The 18,332-nt window shown below is 43.1% G+C and overlaps 1 protein-coding gene across 12 annotated transcripts in view; it reads right to left on the bottom strand.

Moving 5' to 3' along the window:
• The window catches only part of COL19A1 (collagen type XIX alpha 1 chain), a 404,037-nt gene that overhangs the window by 350,227 nt on the left and 35,478 nt on the right, over positions 1–18,332 (bottom strand). For all 12 annotated transcript variants that reach the window (XR_008314075.1, XM_053286727.1, XM_053286726.1 and 9 more), the window contains 2 exons: positions 16,256–16,330; positions 15,655–15,754 (listed from right to left, as the gene is read on the bottom strand). Coding sequence is in view for 11 of the 12 variants with exons in the window: in XM_053286727.1 (XP_053142702.1) it covers positions 15,655–15,754; positions 16,256–16,330 (175 nt within the window). In the remaining variant the exon portion in view is untranslated. The remainder of the gene's footprint in view (positions 1–15,654; positions 15,755–16,255; positions 16,331–18,332) is intronic.

Below are 18,332 nucleotides of genomic sequence, written 5' to 3'. Positions count from 1 at the left end.
TTCACATGTAATGGTGGCAGGTAAGTAGGAGAATACTGCTGATTCCTGCTGAGTGTGTGCTCCCACTACTCCCGCTGCTTCTGTGATGTCTGAACCCACCAATGTCGGGTGGAGGATGTCGGTAACCCTCCTCAACCTGACATTCAGAACCAGACATTTGAAGTTGGATTCACAAAGTCTTACTGAGGTGGGTTACTGCATTCTCCACCTGACACTGGTGGGTTCAGACATTATAGAAATGGTGGCAGAAGCAGGAGAACTGATGCCTCTTCCATACTTACTTGCCGCTGTTATACGTAAAGCTGGCCTATGTTTTGTGGGTTAGCATTTGCCGTTGTAACAGAAGTAATAAACACTTAGCAACATCAAAATCAAAACAACCATTTATAAAAATAATAACAAACCACTTAACTTAAACAAGTCACTTGATTCAAAATCCACATAAATATGTTGTTCTCCATTAGCAATCTGATATAGACTCCTGATTCTTAAAAATTTGACTACGACAATTTCTTTTCACCTCTTTTCATTGGCCTGTCACCACTGACTTGTCCAAGTGATACGGTATGTACAAAAATTCTTCTGTCAAAATGGAGCACGTGAAGAAAGAAATCAATGGCCTACATCCAGACTAGAATCACACTAGCTTAATGTTGTTGCACTAGTGCAAGGATGTACCACCAGGACATTGCACAAAGGAACATCTGACAATAGGCTAAAAGAGGCAATACAAACAATTACTCAAACACAAGAAAAGAGATGCCATGAAAGATCCCTGGTCATGTCTCATCCAAGCAGTAAGAACCAATTACTCTTCCTTATTCTGGCATGTCACTGTGAGTCACCCCAGCTATGATCTGACACATCCGTACAGCTGTATTCCACCAGAGGTCTGGGAAAGGCACTTCTGTGAATTGTACAGAGACGAATTAGGGGACCTCAGATACCCCTGACAAGACATAGAGGGTCTGCCTGCCTGCCTGGCCGCCAGTAAGTTCAGTAGAGGTAATGGATCTGATCTCTCAACTAAGATCTGGGAAGGCCCTTGGTGACAAAGTAATCCCCATCCCCCCCAGCTAATAAAAAACAACTCTGCATTGGGGCTCATTCTGGCCTCACTGTTTGACAAGCACGGCCTTATCTCTAGGGGATACAACCCTAGGGGCTAGAAGTCATTATGCCCATCTTCCAAAATGTTAGGAGGGATGACCCAGCAAACTATCATATTTTTGCACCAAGAACCACAGGTTGTAAAGTTTTTTACCAAAAGAAAATGAGGGTGTGGGAATTTGAAAGGGTACAGGCTGTGTAGCCACACTCCAGTGCCACTCCTGACCCCCACTATTTTGTATCCAACACTAAGAGATGACCAGACCTCCTTGCGCCTTGCTGAATACTAAATGAGAGGTGCACCTGTGCCCAATGCCTAATCTGGGCACAGGTGCACAGCAGTGCTCCTCATTTAGTATCCAGCTAGCACTTGGAAGTTCGGTCACCTCTTAGAACATAAGAACAGCCCTGCTGGATCAGGCCCAAGGCCCATCCAGTCCAGCATCCTGTTTCACACAGTGACCCACCAAATACCGCTGGGAGGTCCACAGGCAGAAGCTGAGAGCATGCCCTCACTCCTGCTGTTACTCTCCTGCAACTTGTACTCAGAGGCATCCTGCTGGAGATGGCCTATAGCCCTCAGAGTAGTAGCCATTGAAAGACCTCTCCTCCATGAAGTTATCCAAACCCCTCTTAAACCCATCCAGGTTGTTGGCTGTCACCACATCTTGTGACAGGGAATTCCACAAGTTGATTATGCGTTGTGTGAAAAAGTACTTCCTTTTGTTGGTCCTAAATTTCTTGACAATCAATTTCATGGGATAACCCCTGGTTCTAGTGTTATGTGAGAGGGAGAAGAATTTCTCTCTATCCACTTTCTCCACACCATGCATGATTTTATAGACCTCTATCATGTCTCCCTGCAGTTGTCTTTTTTCTAAACTAAAAAGCCCCAGGTGTTGTAGCCTTGCCTCATAAGGAAGGTGCTCTAAGCCCCTGATCATTTTGGTTGCCCTCTTCTGCACCTTTTCCAGTTCTACACTGTCATTCTTTAAGTATGGTGACTAGAATTGTATGCAGTACTCCAAGCGTGGCTGCATCATAGTTCTGTATAAGGGCATTATAATATTAGAAATTGAATGTTCAATCCCCTTCCTAATAATCTCTAGCATGGAATTGGCCTTTCTCATATTGAGTTGTCACTTTCAATGTATGTCCACCATGACCCCAAGATCCTGCTCCTGGTCAGTCACCAACAGCTCAGATCCCATCAGCTATATATGAATTTGGGTTTTTTTTGGTCCCAATATGCATCACTTTACACTTGCCAACACTGAACCGCATTTGCCATTTTATCGCCCACTCCCCCAGTTTGGAGAAAATAGAAATCCTTTTGGAGCTCCACACAATCTGTTTTGGATTTCACTACCCTAAATAGTTTGGTGTCATCTGCAAATTTGGCCACCTCTCTGCTTACCTTGACTTCTAGAACATTTATGAATAAATTAAAGAGCACCGATCCGAGTACAGATCCATGTGTCGTAAGCCTGTCAGGCTAATCTAGAGCTATATATCAGCAGATGGAATGTGAAGTAGGCAAAGGGTCAAAAGGAGAATGTCAGAGCCAAGCAGTAAGCAATTTCCAAACCAAAGCCAGTTTAAGTCATTACAATATCCAGTCAGTCAAACCAAGTCCAATTCCACAAACAGAGTCCAAATGGTCCGGAGTCAAAGCACAGCAAAAACAAGCAGGAACACAGCTGGGTAGCTCACCAAAGCAGAATGTTGCTACAAGCAATGCAGCTGAGGTGAATAGCAATAGCACTTACATTTATATACCGCTCTATAGCCGAAGCTCTCTAAGCAGTTTACAATGATTTTAGCATACTAGTGGGCCCGGGCACAGAGCATCTGTGCCTCTAGTGCGGCCGGGCCCACCACCGCCTGCGCTGCGGCCGGGCCCGCCGCCTTACCTCCGCGGCCGGGCCCGAGAGCGCCGCCGCCGCCACTGGGCCCGAGAGTGCTGCTGCGGCCGGGCCCAGCCAGGCCCGCCGCCTCGCCTCCGCGCCCGGGCCCGCCTGGCTCCCCGGCCATGGCCGCCACTGCCGTTCTCCTGGGTGTGCTGCCAGCCAATCAGGCGCCCCCTGCAGTCCAGCCAATCAGCTGGGCTGCCGGGACGCATTTCTCCTGGGCACACCCAGGAGAATTATATATATAGATTGCCCCCAACATTCTGGGTACTCATTTTACCGACCTCAGAAGGATGGAAGGCTGAATCAACCTTGAGCCCCTGGTCAGGATCGAACTTGTAACCTTCTGGTTACAGGGCGGCAGTTTTACCACTGCACCACCAGGGGCTCTGTGAAGCTGCCTTAAATATGCTGAAGCCATGTGTTTTCAATCATGTGTCCCTGACTCAGCAGCTCTTCTTGTTAGTCGAGCTGTTCTGCATGTGCGTCTTCTTATCTCCTCATGTCTCTTTGACTGATGCCTTTCTACAGCTGAGATCGGCTGCACCGCCGCCACAGGAGCTGTCGTACTAGGGTCTGTTTCTTTTTCAACATCCTGTGTGTAGGTTCTGCTTGCCTCTGCAACTTCTTGCCTTTGAGGTTGCTGCACTCCGTCCTCCACTGTCACACTGCCTGTCTCCTCCTCATCCTCAGAGTCCGATAGCATGCCCATGACACTTCTTACTTCCCTCCATTGTGAAAATTCTTCATTTATACCTACTCTCTGTTTCCTAGCCTTCAAACATTTACCAATCACAAATTACTTGTCCCCCTATCCCATGACTGCTAAGTTTTCTCATGAGTCTTTGATGAGGAACTCTGTCAAAAGCCTTTTGGAAGTCCAGATATACTATGTCAACAAGCTCACCTTTATACACACACCTGTTGACACTCTCAAAGAACTCCAAAAGATTGGTGAGGCAAGATTTACCTTTGCAGAAGCCATACTAGTCCCCCCAACCTACCCCAGCAGGGCCTGTTCTTCTATGTGCTTTACAATTTTATCCTTGAGAATGCTTTCCATCAATATGCCTGGAACAGACATTAAGCTAACCAGACTGTAATTTCCTGGATTGCCCTTGGATCGCTTTTTGAAAATCAGTGTTACATTGGCTACTTTCCAGTCATCCAGTACAGAGCCTGATTGTAGGGATAAGTTATACATTTTTGCAGGAGGTCCACAATTTCACATTTGAGTTCTTTAAGGACTCTTGGATGGATGCCACCTGGCCCTGGCAAGTGTTGGATATTACCCGTAGTGCTTGTCATGGCTCAGACTTCTGACTTCTGAGTCAGAGGAGGAACGGGAGGATTTGCCTGCTAGTGAGGGCTCAGAGGCACAGCAACAGGATTTGGCAGGGAGACCAGACTCTGGAGCTGAGGAATCGGAACAGCTGTCAGACATGAATCCTGATCAGGAGCAGGCTGATCAGGAGGAGGCTGGGATTTCACCTGTCTTGAGAAGACGTCTCAAGAGGAAAGCTCAGTGGGAGACACGCAGGTACAGGAGATTACAAGAGAGGAAGCAGAAGTGTTGACTCAGGGAAGCCTGATTGGCTGCTGGTTCTCTTGAGCCATATATCAAGCAGTCTGTGATTTCCACTGATGCTGTTAGTAACTTTCGCTGACTGTGGACCGTGGTCTATTTTGAATTCTCAATTTTTCCGAGTTCCAGTTTGCCCTTGTTCTGTTCTTTCCTACTCTGTGTTCTTGTTTTGTTAATTCCTTGCTCTGGTATCCTTTGTTCTTTTTCATTGCTTGCTCTTTTGTTTTGTTTTCAGTTATTACTCAGTTATTGTTAGAGGGGGGTACCTAGTTCAGTTCAGGGGACTTGATTCATTTACTATTTTCTTTGTGAGCCTTTTTGTTTTCCTTCGTGCAGCTTTGCTGCTACTTTCTGTTAACTCACAGGGGGAGTGCTGAAGGGGGTTGTAAATCCTGCTGGGTTGGCTGAGCTAAAAGATTTACGACAGTGCTGAATACTGAGCATGGGGTGGGGGGTGATGGTGGAGTTTGCCTGACAGGGAGTTCTGCTTGCCTTTTGGTGTTGGATACTAAGTAGTGGGGGTGGGTGGCGGAGTTTGCCTGACAGGCCAGTCTCCTTACAGTGAGCATGTAAAAGGTACAGAAATAGAAGGTACTGAAACATTATTTAGAGGAGGCAGCAAGGGTGTGGAGAGCAGCTGGGTGTGTGGTTTCTAATTTATTTTTAAATAGAGCCACTTAAAACTGTGGGCTCTAAACAGGTGAGGACACTTGCCATGGGTGGGTTCTTGGTGTGAAAATATGGTATATACCCATCAGCCTGTTCAGTACTATAAGCAAGCTCTCCACCAGACACCTATATTGGAAATTTAAGAGACTGTCTGGATCAAGAAAACCTTCTTGCAGAGGAGCAGGCTGGTTTCAGGGAGGAACGACCCACCATTGACCAGTGCCTAGCACTGTTCCCTCTAACAGAGATTCCCAGATGTTGTTCACTACAATTCCCAGCATCCCCAGCTGCAATGGCCTTTGGCTAGGGATTATGAGAGTTGTAGTCAACAACATCTGGGAATCCCTGTTAGAGGGAACACTGGTGCCTAGTTCTTCAACATCTGTGTCATGGGCATGCTGGAAGACTCCGAGGAGGAGTTGGAGGCGGAGACAGAGCTGACAGCAGAGGAGGGTGGGCAAGGATCAGAAGTTGCAAAGGAGAGTGGGTCCAACACACAGGGAATCGAAGATGTGTTAGAACCGGGTGAGGCAGCTCTTGTGGAGGAGGCGCGACAGGTCTCAGCTGTGGAGAGGCGCCGGTCCAAGAGACAGCAAGAGTTAAGGAGCCGCATGCGTAGTACAACAGGCAAAGCTGCTGATTCAGCAACTCTTGATTAACAGCACCAGGGGTCAGCCTATTTAAGAAGCCTGTAACATAGCTACCCTGCTGATAGCAACATCAATTTCCTGTGAGCTAATCGGCTGTATTTGTATATTACCTTGACTGTGTTTGGACCCTGGACTGTGTTGACCTTGCCCATGCATTTCACTTTGGTCTCTGTTTGGATTTATTGGATTGACCTGGACTGGTCTTGGTTTGGATAATTTATTCCTGTTAGACTTCGCAGTTCTGCTTCTGCCTCTGTTATGCTTCGTCTGGCTAGCCTGACAGATTTACGACAATCTAATTGAGAAATATTCCACTTAGAACACAGTGCTCTCATTCTTACCTGTTCTCATTCTTACCCTCTATTGGCCTGTGTAGTCTGGCAACCTTGTAAGTAGTGGGAGGATGAAGGTATTTATGATGTCTCTGTCAGGTGCAATTCCCAAAGCCAGGGTTAAAGTCAGGTGCAATCCCCAAAGTCATCTGTTAAGCACCGTCCATACCTGTAAGGGCATCAAACAAGGCTGCATACTTGCCCCCACTCCTCTTCAACTTCTATATACACACCATGGTGGGTTACATAAATAATCTGGACTTTCACACACACACACACACACACACACACACACACACACACACACACACACCAAAAATTGGCTGAGGAACACATCTCCATTCTGCTTTACACAGACAATGAGGCAATTGTCTCCTGGACCCCCATAGGACTTAGAAGAGCTGTAGTGAGGCCTTGCATTTTACTGAAAGGAGGCCTGGTTGGAAATAAACTACCACAAAACCAAAATCATGGCCTTTGCCAAGAGACCAAAGACACACTCTCCTAGTGCATAAACAGGAATACAATCAAGCAGGTCTCATGCTTTAAGTACCTAGGGGTGGTCTTTCATGCATTTGGCACTAGGAAGGCCCATGGCAGCTATGCTGCCGAAAATGCCCAGAAGAGCACTGTGGCCATCCTAAAATCAGAAGGAGGCTACTACATACCTGCAGCCCTTAAACTATTTGAGGCCACGTTTCTGGCACAGCTCCTCTATGGAGGCCAACTGGTCCCCTTCTCCATCACCCCTCTGGAGCCTGTCTAGTCTAAATTCCTAAGAGCAGAATTCTAGGTACACTGCTGTGTCTCCAATGTCATTCTACGACTGGAGGCAGACCTAGTGAAATTGGAGGCCAAAGTATGGCTGTCAATATTCAATTTCTGGCCAAGACTACCCTCCTTCCCAATGGGCCTAGCCTCCTAACATTGGAGAAAGAATACCAATCCACATGGAAGTGAACTTTGTTGGCAAAACTATCATAACTCGGGTTCTCCCTGCCCCACATACTTTCCCTGGGATGCGGGCAGGCCAGGACACTTCCTAAACAGCATATAATGGACACACAGTGCCAAACTGGCATAGGCAGGGTCCCAAACCCCCTCATCACTGAAAGCGTAAGGTACATGCAGTGCAGCATCTAGGCAATTTTGGTGCCTGGACCGCTCCCACCACAAGGCCCCCCTCCCACTGCGAGGCCCACCAGAACCTCTTTTGGAAGCCTCCTGCCACCACGCCGCAGCCATGCCACGCCAAACCTCCATTTCCCCCCATAATTTCAACTGCCATGTGCGCGGCCGAGGGGCGGCGGCCATGGAGTGAGCCAAGCAGGTCTTTCCCACCCCATGGTGGTGGTGGATGGAGAAACTGCTGGGCATGTCCGTCCAACCCAGTGGTTCTTGAGAACTGCGAGGTACTCCAACATGCCTATGAAGTTTAAATAGACTGTCGCAAGCCCATGATGTCATGGGCTTGTGACAATCTATTTCAACTGTGTAGGCACCTCACACACACCCCCAGCCGCTACCCCTCAGCTGCTCACATGAGGGCTGAAATTATGAAAAAATAATTGGAGATTCGGCGTGACAGGGCAGCGGCGGGACAGGTGCAGGGTGGTGGCAGGAGGCCCCCACCACCATTTGGAGGCCCCCCAGACCTGGGAGGCCACAGACTGGGGCCCCAAGGTTCTGGGGTAAGAACACCTCTGGGTACATAGTGTCACCCACTGCATATCTTATGTAGCTGGAGGTCCCTAACCACAGAAGAGCTTTCATCCTGGCCCATTGCAGTGCCCTCCCTTTGGCCGTGTTAGACAGAAGATGTAGAAAGATCCCCTTCCTGAACACTTGTGCCCCTGTGACGCTGGGCAACTTCTAAGCACATCCTCTTTTGATGCCTTTTTAATAGAGACATCAGCAATACCATCATCCTCCCACTACTTACCAGGTTGCCAGGCCACACAGGCCAATTCTGTCTCATTACTACTGACTGCAATCCCCTCATAACACAGAACGTTGTCAAGTTCCGCAGGGCAGCGTGCAAAATTCACAGGGACCTGACTGCCGACAATAGTTAATCAGGCCTGACACAGCTCATGCCTGTACTGATGCCTCTCATCTCCTGCTCCCAGTCCTACAATTCTTATCTTAATTCTAACTTAAAATTTAATCCTAATCTTAACTAATTTAATAGTTTTTATAATAGATCTTACTTTACAGCAATACTCTGGCTTTTATGATATCACATACAAACTGTCTTCATAGACATGGGCTGTTTTTAATAATATAGCTTCTATGTTTTAAAATGCTTATCACATTTTAAATTTTTAAATTTTTATCCAATTTCATAATTTTAATAGTATTTAGTTTTATAGCACTATGATTTTAGTATGTTATAGTCACTGTCTTCACAGCCCTCATAGGCACTGAGTTTTTAAACTATAGTTTTATAGTTTTAATTTTTCACTTTTGATGACAGTTTTCTGTTTGCCTTATGCTGGTCAAAGACTATAATAAAGATATTGAGGCGATTCTCAAGGTCGCCAAAAACGGACTAAGAATCTCTCAAGCGGGTTACCCGCTTACAGAGCCCTCCCCTAAGCCCAGGTTAATGGAGCGAGCACTCTGCTAGCCTGGGCACTACGATCATGTGTTGCCATGGCACCGCTCCGCACCATGGCAACTCACGAGGAGACCCCCGACCAGGAGGCTAAAAAGCAGCCTCCCAGCTCAGGGGTCTCTCTAACATGCTGGAACTTCCAGGGGCCGTGTGGCCCCCGATCCCTGCAGCCCCTGCCGGCTCCGTGACAAATCTGGCAGTTGTATGGGTGGCCGATCCGGCTGCCCAGGCAGGACTCAATGATCGTCTGCGGGGAGAGCTGGCTTAGCCTGCTCTCCCCGCAAACCCTCTGGAGGCAGGTCTCACTGATCGTGAGACCCGCCTCATTGATTGGTTGACATTAGGTTGCACAACTTTGTAGTGCAACCTGTCCTGGAGAAGGTATTCCACCAGTGGTTACACAACATCACAGAGTACCACCATTTCTGTAAACCTTTTAAGTGTATACAACTTCTCTTGTTATGCTAGTGCGACACTAGTCTGGATGCCAGCCAATATTTTTTCAGTTCAAAAGGATACTATTTCAGTTCATAGGGATACTATGAAAGCAGTTCAACCATGGTGGGTCACTACCACGCTGTCTCTACCACGTCTTGTAAGCCCCTGCTGAGCTACAAGGCCAATCTGGCATTGGTTTTTTTTCTTTGCTGACTTGAAGGGGATAAAACAAAAAGAGATGGGAGACCTCACATTTCCACAAATAGCAATCTATTAAGGCCCAACATGTTTCAAGTCATGACTCTTCTTCAAGGACAAATGATTCAGTCTCTTCAGGGGAAAACTAGAATAATCTTGTTTGTTACATCATAGTGATTTTACCAAAGCAATGAATTCTTTATTCTTGAAAGGGGTTGTGGTGGTATGGAGAGGTTTATAGTTCTCATTTTGCAAATTCTATTATAAAGAAAATATCTAATTGAACATGATAAAAGTCGCAGGTAACTGTCTGCAAAGACAGAAGCCATACAATGGCAGACCTTACTATATTGCCACAAGCTAAAATGAGACTGTCACTAATTTAAAAAAAAACAAAACCCATTGCTTGCTCTTCTACCACTTCATTATATGTATAGGGGGAAGAACAGTGATAAAAGTACATTTTTGCTGGGGGGGAAAAGAGGGGGGGACATTCCTTTTTACTTAGAGAAGATCTTATTCTATTGCCTTGTTGTAGCAGTTCAGTTAGAGCATGTTGTTTCAAAATAACAGCTCTGGTAGAAAGCTTCATATACATCCAGTATTCACCTGCCAAACTAATCAGTTTAAGGAAGTTCAGGGAAAATCATGTGGTTAAAGGAAAAGTGTCATACTCTGGTCCACATCAATGCTATGGTACTGCCATGAAAGACAATGGGGCCTTTCTCATGATCGTGCAGCCGGGTGGGTGGGGAGGAAACCCTGGAAAGCTTATCTCGCCTGCAGACAACCATCCTGTTGGCACATGCTTCCTCAACTCTAAGAGGCGGGCTCCTTAGTCGGGCTTGCCACAGGCAACCAAGCCCAGGCTTAGCTGCCCTAGCCTGGTCTTGGCTGCTTGTGAGAAAAGCCTCAGTGGCTGACATACTGTGCAATGGTCCATCCACCTTGTAATCGGACGTGTGCATAGTTGTGCAAGAGTGCTCTGGCACAAACATGAGGAATTCTGCAAATACAGTTGCTATTGTCACATGTGGGGCGTTACACTATTAGTTAATTATTTCTCATATTTGTATTCCATCCAAAACCCACCTCTCGGGGTGGTTTACGATAAAACAACACCAATTCAAAACAAAGTTAAAACATTAAAACAATTTAAAACAATGAATGCTCTCCCAGTGAATGTCCACTCCTTGACATCTGTGGCTGTTTTGTTTTGTTTTTTTAAATTTTAAAAAAACTAAAGACCCTTCTATTTGTTCAGGCTTTTACCCCTTAGGGGCTGCCAGATTTCTCAGCTTTCCTGTTTCTGTTTGTTTTTTTAATAGTTGGGGTTTGTGTGTGCGTGCGTGTGTGTGTGTGTGTGTGTGTGTGTTTTATGGTTTTTACTGTTTCACTGATTTTAAGGTTTTAAATGCATTATAGAAGGCGGTATAAAAATTGAACAACAAATAAATAAATAAATAAATAAATAAATAAATAAATAAATAAATAAAATCTTTATACAGAAGTGTCCTTATAATTGTCCTTATTCAGAATTCTATTGATTCCTTCTCTGTTTTTGAGATAGTGCTTGCAATACATAGTTTGTTTATACATTTCATGTAATTTGTTTGTCTTGAATGTGAGATTGTTATTATTTTAATATTTAATACTCTTAATATAGTTATTGGCACCTTCATTTTTAGTGTCACTGAAGAAGGCAATATTATGAAATTTGTTAGGCATGCTACATTCTGTACCATTCCCATCACTGCATCCAGTCACATAATCAGTTGGTAGAAAAACAAGAACTTTTGTTTAACTTTTATGGTTTCCAAGAAAATATACTTCAAAGTTAGCCTAGCAACAGTGGAGACTGAAATCACACCTCATTGGCTGGTGCTATTATGACATCACTTTCCTGGGCTTCTCTGGGGCAAAGATACTGCAGTTTATTCTGCTGTATGGCTTGGCTTTGCTTTTTTTCTTCCAAATTTGCTGCCAACTGAACAAACAGGCCCCAAAATTATTAAGGTCAGTAAACTACATGGGGGGGTGGGGGTGGAAGGTGGGAAATTATTCCAACTTTGCTAACTACTGATATACCAAAGGCCTGCAGTATCAGAGAAATAGAGAGTTCTTCACTTGCCCTGCCTCAGCAGTATCACACCCAAATCAGATCTGCAGCAACCTCCTCATTATTTGTTAGCAAAGTTGAAAGAATCCTACCCTGCCGCCCCGTAGTTGACATCAAGGAAAGTGATGTCATAATTGCATCAGCCAATGAGGTGCATTTTCAATCTCTTTCCAGGATTGCAGTTTTCAGCTAAATTTAAAGTACCTTTTAAGGAAAACTATAACAGCTAGAGCACTGATTCTTTTCTTTCTTTCTTTTTTCAAATAGATATTGTATGAGTAGGCATTGTATGAGTACAAGTTGGCAACACAATGAATCCTGAAATGTAGGAAAAAATTCCCACTGAAAATTAAGGTGGACCTATTAAGTATTTTTATGAACTGAGATTAATGGGCAGTTGATCTGTTCAGTACAAGAACTAAGAACCACAGTACTGAGCGCAGAACCCATGAAAATGGCTTCTCAAGAGTCACTTAAGACAAGACTTGTGAGCTATTGTATAACTGCAAAAGATAAAAAATTAAAAGACAGGAATTAATTAATTCTCCAAGAAGGAGAATTTTAATCTGTTTTACAGAAATAATCCATCTAAAAATAGATATTTCAAAACATTATTAAACATTATAATGGAAAACAATATTTTAATTAATATTTTTATGAAACAAAGTTAGATCCTGTCCATTGAATTTTTAAATAGCTTATAAGCTATACCTCCCAGATCTTCTCAATAAGTCTCTCCTATCTGCCAGATTAAACCACTGAAATCATTATCCTATCTGCTCTACACACCAAACGTGATTTCAAAGACACAATTTAATGACCTTCTCCTCTACAAAACAATCAGCACATTAAAGGCTTCTTTGTCTTCTTTGCTCTGCCCCATATGCCCTTGAAGTAGCCTGATGGCTGGGTCTTCTCAACAGTGGCACTAAGATTATGAAACATCCTCCCTAAAGAAGTCTTCATCACTTTTCCCCTGAAGTTTTTTTAGGTGCCTAACAAAGACCGTAGACATTTCATGCTATCTGGCCATCAGCGTTTATGATAAAATCATCTGTGATGCTAAACACATCATTTGGTCTTTTCTCTTTTTTCAAATCAAAATAGCAGTGGCAAAGAGGACCAATCAATATTAGGACCATGATGCACAGGGAGAAGTATTTTACTAGTTCCCCTCATGCCATCGTCCCCACAAAAACAGTTCCTATAGGCCCTGGGAGGGATTCCATTGATGCCTATGAAAGCTTCCCACCTGGGCCTTTTAGGAGCTTGTGAGGGACAGTGGTGTTGGGATCATGGCATGAAGGAAAAAGGGTTTACCCCCCACCCCACCCCCACATATCATAATATGATCCTGATCTCCTGTTAGTATTCTGATTCAGGGAAGAATTAAAAAGGCAAGCCGAAATGATGTGTTTAGTGTCAATGATGCTTATTGGTATACTGCTATCATTGTTGCTTTGATGTTCTGCTGTGTTTCTGCTGCTTTCATTATGATGTTGTTGCATATTTTTTAGTGTTTTAATTTGTACTTGGTTTTTAAAATAAAAATGTGTTGGCTGCCTTGGGAACTTTGTTTCCATTGCACCAATAATAATGAACCAGTTCAGAACTGGCAAAGGGGGGACCCCTGCCTACCTTTAAAAAGACCCTAATGGGGTGGCCAGAGGGCACTTGTTAGAGGCATGGCACGGTGGCGGCACAGCTCCTCTGAATTGTCCAGACCGGGACTAACGCTCCAGTACATTCCACCTACTTAGTGGTGCATTGAGAATTCGCCCAGCAGATTATCTGTTCCTCCTTTCCCTCCCTAAATATAGATGGTCTTTCCTGAGGGTGTGGATGATAGCCCTTCCCTTGGAATTATTAGCTGCCAGATATAGTAGAATTCTGACTGAGTAGAGAGAGTGCCCCGGTAACTCAGATGAGATCGAGTTGGTTGCACATGTGCTTTTGTGGTGTGCTTTTTATTTAGCCTTTAGGCAAATATTAATCAATCCTGTTTTACAATATTTCACAGGACGATCAGAAGGATTTTATGTCAAATATATGCTATCAGATACTAATTTGACAATCACACACTCAGTTGTGAAATTTTGTAATTCTGCAGTATGCGTTCAATGTATTCTGCTTGCTAATGGTTAGAACCACTGTCCAGATATTTTATTTATTTATTTGATTTATATATCGCCTGAATCCAGAGGCACCAGGCGGTTCACAAAAACAAAGACAAACAAGACCAGCTATTAAAACAATAATTAAAACATCTAACACATTCAGAAATTACGGCAATTAAAAAATCTAAACAGTAATAAAAAAATTTGAAACATTGTTATTGGTATGTTAAAAACATATGTTATTAGTATGGCTGTGTTTAAATTATATAATTGCTTTAGGTGTAGTGGTATTGGTCAAAGACAGTAATAAAGACTGACTGACTGACTGTCATGACATTAATTGTTCCTACTCATAGGTATGTCACACCATCACCATGCCTGTGCAATCAAGCTCTTTTTTAGACAATATAATAAGGAAACTGTATGCAGACAACCACTTACCATAGGGTAAAACCTCAAATCTCAATAAAAGCCCCAAAAGGAAAACACAGAAGCAGAAAAACCTGACCAAAGTCTATGTCCATACATTCATTAAAAATCTGCTTCCTCATATTGACTTTGAGGAAATATTTACAAATACATAATAGCTGCCACAAGTCCCATTGAAAAGTAAAATAGCATCACACAAGGGAAGAGGCACAGCATAGTTCACAATCACTCATGCTATGGCTGAATGAGTGAAATGTAAGGGGATACTTGTCAAGCTACTTGACACTTTCTAGTCAGCTTAATCAGATACCCTTTCGTTTCCTGTAGTGGCGAGACCAATGTTCTGCTACTCACAGTATACCCAGCGTCTATTTACATATACGAAGCAAAGAGACAAACATACAAGTCATGTTACCTCTGGCTACATTGCCATGTCTAAAACTTCATGATCTGACACAGACAATGTATAAAAGGAAGATGAACCGAATGGACGGTACCTGGGCAACCAAAGTAGAAGTGTTCTGATGGGAATCATTAGAATTCCTAGACTTCTTTCTTTGTAATCTAGCCCTATTCAGTTATGATGGCATCATTCCAAAAAGATGCAATGAACACACATTATGTGTGCACATTTGCATGTTTGGCAGAATTTCCTGTTCCAACACTACCCCCATCAGAGTTCCAAATGTGGTTTATGAATTTGGCATAAGAGAAGCATGAAGAGAAAGGCAGGGTGGCGGGGAGCTCCATGCAGACCAGCGCCAGTTAAATTGTACTTGTACCAAACAACATTTTTGTTTTCAGGGCTGGTAAAGGACACTTTAGGTATTCTGGCGGTGGGGGGCATCTTCTGAATAAGAAAATCTTCAAAGCATTTGGATGTGTGCATTTGCACCCATCTGGAGTGAGGCTACGGCTGTATACCATTAATGCCTTCATTCACTGGGGGAGAAGGGGACTAAAACAGATGTTTCTAAAACTTTAGCAGTACAAGGCAAGAATATTTTTTTCAAAAAACCAGTTCATTACTTTTTCTACTCTAAGTCTCCATTCTCTTTTACCATATATAAGTATCTCTCTGCCTTTGAGTAGTCATTCTAATCTTTGTATTAGAGTTCTACCAGGATTGTTTTTAAAAAGGAATCTAATTTTGGAATATTCCAAGTAGTTAATAATGCCATTTTATTTCAATCACAATTTGCTTTTAGTTTCAGTAGGTTGAATGGAATAAGATCTGAAGCTGGTTCCCATAGAAGCTGTCATTTAAAGCTGAAGTTTAAAGTAAAATCTGCAGAAGAGACAACCAGACATCGTGGAAAACAAAGAGTGGAAATTCAAGCCAGAAATACTGTATGTGGAATGAAGAGACCAATAGAAAAAAGAGTAAAGAATGTGTATTAGAGAGAACCCAAGAAAAATACCAAAACAACATTCAGGGATACTAAATGGTTATTCAAAGATAATGTGTTGTATTACTTACTGAGAATCTCTGATAAGAGGTGCATTCCCCAACTTAAAGCAGGGGTTTCCAACTCCACATGAAGTCTGCCTCAAATAAAAGCTTTCTGCTAAATCAAAACCTACAAAACATGATAGAGTGAGATCATTTATTGTTCATTTAATGCAATTCAACAAGGTTGAGAGAAATTATTGATTTGTGCCATATGGTGGTTGGTTTTTCTATACTAACTGCTGACAGGCCATTTCAAATCCTACGATTTTGGTCACAGAAATGTCCAGGTCTCATTTTCTCTTTAGAAAGTGTTAGCATGAAATTCCCCAAGCACTTGACTTTGCAACCTCTGAAGATAGCACTTACTGTTTCCTTCTTGACATCTGAATAAATAAGGATAAAAATGTCACTCTCCAGAAATGAATGCTAATTCCATGCTAATTATAACAAGCATGAATGGAAAAATAAAACAAAGATGAATATAAGTGTTTTAGCTATAACTCTTGAGAGTAAGATACTCCACTTTAATCAAAAAAACATTTCTAAAAATTCAAGGCACATGTAATTTTTAAAATCTCTATTTTGTGTTGAAATAATTTTGGATTCTCTCCCTGCAAGGGCAACCCACCTGAAACTTCAAAGTTTTCTTTGTAGATACGGCTAAACGGATGTCCTTCTGTTTTCAATACCGGGCATGCAGTAGCTACAAAAACAAAAAACAAAAACAAAATGCCTAAACTTTTAGAAAAACAAACAAATGGCAGCATTGTTCACTACAATACAACTAAGTTTAGAATTATTTTTTAAATGACTAAATGTACAAATGTAGCATTGTTATTGATAATTAGGTAGTACTGTATCATCTATGTTCATAGTGCTTTACAGAGTAACAACAAGATAACTCTATGTATCAAGAAACTTGCAACCTAAAGTTTGGCACAGGGTAGGCAAATGGTATTGAAGATATAAAGGGGGAAATAGGAATTCTGTAAACCTAACTAAACTTAGGTTTAGTTTCAGCAGGGGGGAAAGATTAAAGGATTGTGCCAAAGATTTCATAGAAATGTGAAGGTTTTCACAGAAAAAGTGAAGAGGAAGGATTTTGAGAGAGAAAGGCAGCACCATCAAGGTGTGAGCTGAAGGAGCACAGGTTGGGATGTATCATGGAGAGAAAAGAGGAATGAGTAGCAAGGCCATGGAAATTTTGAAAACAAGGAGTCTGTGCTGGATCCAGGAGCTATCAGGAAGCCAGTGTGGGAATTTACACTGGAGTGTATGTATATGTCACATATAAATAGCTATATATTATTTACATAGCACTTTTTCATGCACAAAGATCCTGTGAAATGGATCATGATAATTCACATTTTACAAGAATGGAACGGAGGCCTCATCTAAAGAAAGAGCAATGTGGTGATAAAACAGATTGCAAGTAGGATTTCATATGAGTTAATCTACCCACCTGACTAGGTAGATGCGGGGGTAGGCTAGGAGGGCTCTGCTCCATGTGTCAACACCTACTGTGGCTTACTTGTCAAGCACACGAGACAGGGCCTTCTCAGTGATTGCCTCTAGCATGTGAAACTCACTCGTGGTTGAGATCCACATGGCTCTTCTCGCCCAGACTTTTGAAGGAAATTGAAGACTGCTCTTTTTATCCAGGCTATTGGCTAATAAGTGGCTCACACCTCTCTTTTTAAGGATACAGTTGTGTTTTATTTTCAAGTTGTTTTAATTGAAATTTTATTATTGTTTGTTATCATGTTGTAACCATCCTGGGGCCTTAGGATGAAATGCAGTATACATACATACATACATACTAGATTTAATACCTCTCCCTCTCTTTCATTATGAATATGTATATCATGTGTATGTACACACACACTTTTCAACCTGGGCCACCATAGTCTTACCAATTATTGGATATATTTCCTATGGAGCAACATAAACATTGTGAAGTGCTGGACAAATGACAAAACTCTTGGATATGTAAATGCAAGACCCTCACACCTCAGGGATTGAACTTGGAAGATAATACATAAAACCACCTTAGATTCATCTGCAACATCTGTCCATCAATCTTTTCTTGAACTTTGCTAACACTACATTTTTAACTGCCACCTTCTGACCTGCGTGTGCTCATACAACCTTTTAAAAAAATCCAACTGTTGCTGATGGAGTAAGCTGAAATGTTCAACAAAAAATTGGTTTGCTCTAATTATCTGTTGTCAGTCATCTTTTTGTACCCCCCTCTCCCCCCACTGCCCCCACCAGCCTCTCCACTGTGGCCTCTGGTGCCAGCAGCAGCGGTGACACTTCTAAAGGTACATTTTTACTCTCCTCCCGCCTACTTACTTTTACAGAAGCTCCCCTGCCCTTTATTGGTAAAGGGGAATCCTTACTAGATTCCCTTTTACCAGTAAGCCTCACAGCCTTTCAAAATGGCTTGGTTCAAACCTGAACTAGGGATATGCATGGAACCACGGAGGCGTGGCCCGGCACTGGGGGGAGTGTGTCTTTAAGGGGGGGCGGTAGTACTTTACCCCTGCCCCACCGCTCTTCCCCCTCCGGCACTGGACTTTCCAAAAACATTCTTGGGGTGGCAGAGTTCCTCCCTGCCGCCCCTGCCCCCATCGTTGTCTTCAAAGAGTTAAAGTAGAAAGAGCGCCAGCGCCGGAGGGGGAAGAGCGGTGTGTGTGTGTGGG

Source organism: Hemicordylus capensis, chromosome 1 (assembly GCF_027244095.1).
Source record: "Hemicordylus capensis ecotype Gifberg chromosome 1, rHemCap1.1.pri, whole genome shotgun sequence".
NCBI lineage: Eukaryota > Metazoa > Chordata > Lepidosauria > Squamata > Cordylidae > Hemicordylus > Hemicordylus capensis.
The sequence above is the reverse complement of the archived record's forward strand: the minus strand, read 5'-3'. Positions and strand labels throughout refer to the sequence as shown.